Source organism: Solanum dulcamara, chromosome 12, assembly GCF_947179165.1.
Source record: "Solanum dulcamara chromosome 12, daSolDulc1.2, whole genome shotgun sequence".
NCBI classification, from domain to species: Eukaryota; Viridiplantae; Streptophyta; class Magnoliopsida; order Solanales; family Solanaceae; genus Solanum; species Solanum dulcamara.
In genome coordinates, this window is record NC_077248.1 from 59,919,556 (window position 1) to 59,925,194 (window position 5,639).

A 5,639-nucleotide genomic window follows, 5' to 3' on the forward strand; every position below is an offset into this window, starting at 1 on the left:
AGCACTACAACTAAAGTTTGATATGATAATTAATAAGAAAAATAAATTGGATACGAGAATTTTACGTGGAAACCCCTCAAACAGATAGAGGGAAAAAACCACAAGGTAGAAGGATCTTACTATAATAATATGGGAGTACACTGCTCTCAAATATAAAGAGAAAACAATAATTAACACTTCTCTCTTGTAAAAGGAATAACTCACTAAAGAGGACACTCAAGACTACAATATTTATCTTGGTGTATAACTCTCTTCGTGTTCTTACTCTTTTAAATTGTATTTTTTGTGAAATAATCTAAATGAGGGCAAAAGTCCCTCTTTTTATAAGAAACTAGAAACGCGTAAAATTCGCGTATTGCACCTCCCTTTTTGACTACGCGTTCAAAGCGCATTTTGTTCTCTTTTTGACTACGCATTTTGTTTTCTTTTTGACTACGCGTTCAAAACGATTTTATAGTATTTGACTATCTTGCATGAAATTATTGCAAAAGAGAAAACATGTAGAGAGAACTCTAATAAAAGTTTGTCTTTAAAATGAATGAGAATAAGACTTACCAATAGGGGTTGTGGTGTAGTGGTGGGACTGATTCACTCTTAACCAGAGGTCTTGAGTTTGAGTTTTGAGAATAGAAAAAATCATGTTGGAAGCGCCACCCCCCAAATGGACCCTGCAGTGCGCGATCCGAATTTAGTCGGGGCTCTACGGCTCCGAACACCGGATGAAAAACCAAAAAAAAGAATGAGAATAAGAATTTGTCACAAATATGATTCATTCATATCCTTTCAAGCCCTAAGAGATTTTTAAATAGAAAAAATAAACACGCCTAATGATCTGAGATATGAACTATTCAGATTTAAGCTTTAATTTAGTGCAAACAAATGAGATCTAAGAAATCGAAGAGGATATCCTTACTAGCTTCGTCGATTTTTAAGTCAAAAAATAAAAGTAAGGAGAGGCCTACTTTTGATTTTTAATTTATTTTAAGTTATTTTATATTTATCAAACACTTTCAAAAGTCAAAAGCTGATATTTGACTAATTTTTAAGTCAATCCAAACGGGGTGTTAGTGTTTTTTCTACTTATATATTTATTAGGCTCTCGACTCCAACTTGTACTTCTAGAAACATTTTCTTTCCCCCAATATTCCTCTTCAAAGTTTGAAAAGTCTCTAACAGACCACCGCGCAGACACGGAAGGCGTTCTCGAATTTAGACTATAGAAGTCGTTGTTTATTTTACTCAAAAAAGAAAATAACGCTCACAACACGCTTAAGCTTGTTTGAATATTTTATTTTATTAGGGGAAAAAATAATTTAAGCTATGTGCTAGCTCCAACGACGATTTACACAGTTGTTGTTCCAATGGCTTCTTCGGATGCTCAAATGGAGAAAATGAAATTCCGTCAAAACTATCAGAATCACTGGCACACTGATCTTCTCCGTGCTCCGCAGTCGGATCCTCTCTGTACGTATCATTTTATTTATTTCCTAAAATATTTTTTTTAAGAGTGTATCGTACCTTAACAATTCACTTAACATGAATTAACGTACTGAAGTATTTATTTATTTATTTTGGTATTTGCAGTTTGCTGCTTTTCGCTTTGGTGGTGAGTTGATTTAATTTACTTACACTCTCCTTTATTACTTTATGCTTATGAAAGTATACAATTTTTTCTTTTCATCTGGTGTTCGATAGTGTAAACAATACAGGTGTTTGATAGTGTAAACATATCAAACACTTTTTTTTCTATTTAGTGTTCGATACTCCCATTGCTGTTCAATTATTTTGGATTCGTGCCGATCGCTTAGGGCCATTCGGGGGAATTGCTACCTACCATAGTGTAGACACTTAAGTGGGCGTTTGGATATAAAAATTTTAAAATTTGGAGAAAAAAAGTAGTACCTGTTGTTTTCAAGTTGAAATGGTGTTTGGAAATTAGAGAATTGTGTTTGAACATGAATACAAATTGAAATTGGCTTTGAATTTTTGTGAGTAATTTAAAGTGAAAAATTGTCAAAGCAACTTTGTAGAGTTTCGAATTCCGTAAATTATAACAATTTTATGTCCAAACAGTTTTTCGGGAATAATTTCTTTATGGCCGAACAGGCACTATTTGAACCGGTAGTTTTAGGTCTAAATATGTGTCTTCATTTTAATTTTCGAAATTACTTTCATTATCGCATTTACTTAGTCAGTATCATTGGAAGTTTTAGCATGTAACAGTATTGTTGATTCAATTAACCAAAATGATCTGTCTGTAGATGAATCGAAACCAATAAGGATTGAATCACAATGCTCTTCTATATGCAATTTTTTAGAATAAATGTTCAGTGTTCTTGTTCGTCAGCTATATATTTGCACAATGTAAAGACTAGTATTTCGAATGCTTCTCTTATTCAAAATTGTTTATCAGTTTACGTTTGATTTGATTTAGCGGTCCTTGTGCATCGTACATTCTCAGAAAACGAGCTCTATACAATGATATGTCAAGGTAAACAATCGTTTTTTCTCCGTTTAGCTATACAACTAGCTAGTTTGTTGAAGATCAATATGTAAAATTTGAAAATATTTTTTGCATTTTTAGGTATACATGTTGTGGAGGCTATATGCCCTGTAGTGGCAGATGTGGAGAAAGTCATTGCCCTGAGTTGTGTCTTTGTACAGAGGTTTGGTGTTTTGCTGAATTATACGCATTCAAGATTTTCATATAGTGTAGAAATTACGAGTTTTTTCTTTAGCCCTACTAATTGTTTTAATCAATTTCGCGCTACTCTTCAGGTTTTTCTTTGCTTTGCAAATTCAGTTGCCTCAACACGCTTTATGTTGCAAGACGAGTTCAATCTTCAGACAACAAAATGCGATAATTGTATAATTGTAATTTTTCAACTCCTCCACATTTTCATTTTCGTCCAGTTATTTTTCGTTGTTATCGATTTAGTTAATGTGTTTTGCCTTTGGTTGTAGGGATTTATGTTTTGTCTCCAGCAGGTAGCATGTATATTTAGCTGCATTGCTTGTATTACAGGAAATGATGAACTTCAAGAGGCTTCTCGGGTTCTGAATTGTTGTTCGGACATGGTTTACTGCACGTAAGACACTTGGCTATTGAGAACAACGATTTAACTTATATATACTGACAATGTTAAAAGAGATGTTTTCATTATAGTATCCATATTTATAAACTTTTCTTTTTCTATTTGCAGGGTTTGCAGTTGTATGCAGGTAGGTGATAACTTGAACATATTAGGCATTATGCAATAGGCAAAATATATAAACATGGTTTTTTAACTTGATTTCAACTAATATCTATGTCCTTTTAACTTTGAATGTATACAAGTAGATACTTAAACTTATATAAAATTGAATAAGTAGACACACACGTCTTACATGGCATAATATGCATAGGATATCACATATGACGCATATGTCTACTTGTTTAATTTTATACAAATTTAAGTATGTATTTATGAATTATGCATATTCAAAATTGAAGGGTATAAATACAAGCTGAATTCAAGGTAAAGGATATATTTATCTATTATGCCTATGCAATATATATGCACATATTTTCCTTAATAAACATATATGCCCAAAAAAAGAAAATAGAAAAAAGAAGAAAAAGTTCTTCTCGAACTGCAATGTAAGATGCCCTTAAATCATAAGTTTCAAATGAGAATTTTTTAAAAAAATTTTGGTGTCAAGTCAACCACTATTACATAAATTGGAATGGTGGAAGTGATAATTAAAGGCTCAGCTGACAAGTAAACACTTTGAGAGAGCAGATTTAGATACATCAATTTGTTCTCAACTGACATTTAAACTCCAATCCGTTTTTACTATATCTCATGGACATCCGACGCTGACATGTTATTTAAATTTTGGAAATATCTCGATAATCATTTTGTAAAGTTAAAGAGTCCAACTGACACACAATGAAAATGAATTGAGATGTTTGAACATGAATTTTTAAAGTTATAAAGTATTTACTTGTTAGCTAAGGTCAAGTTTAAATGTCCTATTTATGTATGATGTCAAATAATTTTGCAGACTCAACACAAGGTTGAAATGAACAAAAGAGATGGAAAGTTTGGTGCAAGGCCAACAACAGCACCTCCTATTCAACATATGTCTCGTTTGGATCAGCCTCTTCCTCCAACCATTGCATATTCACCTCAACAGCCACAATCATACCCACCCCCACCCCAGCAACCCTATGGATACCCACCACAACAACAACCACCCATGTACCCTCCACCTCCATTGCAACATCATGGCTATCCTCCACCCAATTATGCTCCAAGTGGTACTGTTGGGTACCCTCCACCTGGTTATCCACGCTAAAATTAATATTTAAAGCATAATACATAAACCTATCATTTAATTTGGCCTCAGCTATCGTTTATGTCCCACTGTGAAATGGTTTAAGGTTTAATACATAAATGTATCATTTAATTGGCATCAGCTGTCATTTATGGCACACCATGAATGTTTTCAATTCATTTTCTTCTTTTTGTAAAATTCATTGATCTCTCTTTGCAATAAAGGACAGCTTGTGAAACCTTAGTTGTTGCATTGTAATTACATGTTAGGAAATAAAATTTATCAAATTTGTATTATGGCTACCTCTTAGGTTGTTTTTTGTATACAAGCCAATATTGCTAATCCAATGGCTTGACCAATACATTCCTCTTATAGATGTATTCTTTTTTTGATTATTAATATATGAGGTAGCAGTGCAGAACTAGAGGCTGGATATGGGTTTGATAGAATTCAGTAATGTTAGATCAAACAATGTATTTTATATTAAATATTTATTAAAAGTATACAAATATTAAATTTAGAATCTAGTAATTAACAATTGAAGTTGTTTTAAAATTCAAAATCCACAAAGTTAAAATTTTAACTTTATCTTCATATGCAGTCAAAAAAAAGCAAAAGCAAAAGAAAGAAAAAATGCAACAACTATGCAGGAAGTCAAAAGTGGCTTTTAAAAAAATACAAAAAGCAAAAGCAAGTTTGAAAAAACAGTTGACATTTGGTACGCGTATAACTTTTGACAGGAAAAATAAAACGCGTAGAAAATTAACGCATTTTCTTCCTCCTATAAATAGAGGACTTCGTGCCCTCACTTAATTCATTCAGAAAAAAAGAGAGTAAAAATACTAAGAGAGTTATACACCAAGATAAATATTGTAGTCTTGAGTGTCTCTTTAGTGAGTTGTTCCTTTTATAAGCGAGGAGTGTTAATTGTTGTTTCTCCTTGTATTTGAGAGCACTGTACTCCCATATTTTCATAGTAAAATCCTTCTACCCCCTGATTTTTCCCCTCTATCTGTTTGAGGGATTTCCACGTAAAATTTTCGTGTCCAGTTTATTTTTATTATTTTTATCATATCAAACTTTAGTTGTGGTGCTTCCTCCTCCTACGCATTACTTTAGTAAAGGGCACAAGAATTTTATTCATCTCACAAAACTCTTTCTTTCCTAAGGATGAGAACTTTTGAAATTTTCTGATGGATAAAGGCTTTGAGTAGGATATCCAATTTGGTTACATCTTTCCTTACTTTTTTTCCTTATTTTTTCAGTGTCTTTCTGTAATAATAATATTAATTAAGTAATTATTTGAAAAATCAACTCGA

At 32.4% G+C, this 5,639-nt stretch overlaps 1 protein-coding gene across 1 annotated transcript; it reads left to right on the forward strand.

The window, feature by feature from the left end:
* Window positions 1-1,247: 1,247 nt before the first annotated feature.
* LOC129877886 (uncharacterized) lies at window positions 1,248-4,845 on the forward strand. The gene is made up of 8 exons (XM_055953420.1): window positions 1,248-1,464; window positions 1,585-1,606; window positions 2,435-2,491; window positions 2,585-2,666; window positions 2,779-2,874; window positions 2,965-3,089; window positions 3,204-3,222; window positions 4,048-4,845. The coding sequence occupies exons 1-8, from the start codon at window positions 1,362-1,364 to the stop codon at window positions 4,339-4,341; spliced, it is 798 nt and encodes a 265-aa protein (XP_055809395.1). The 5' UTR covers window positions 1,248-1,361; the 3' UTR covers window positions 4,342-4,845.
* Window positions 4,846-5,639: the final 794 nt, after the last annotated feature.

Excerpts from the sequence above, each read along its gene's own strand:
- LOC129877886 (XM_055953420.1), top strand. The coding sequence starts at position 1,362 with ATGGCTTCTTCGGATGCTCAAATGGAGAAAATGAAATTCCGTCAAAAC. Across the intron at positions 1,465-1,584 it reads TCCGCAGTCGGATCCTCTCT|TTTGCTGCTTTTCGCTTTGG; the intron begins GTACGTATCATT and ends TGGTATTTGCAG. Across the intron at positions 2,492-2,584 it reads CTATACAATGATATGTCAAG|GTATACATGTTGTGGAGGCT; the intron begins GTAAACAATCGT and ends TTGCATTTTTAG.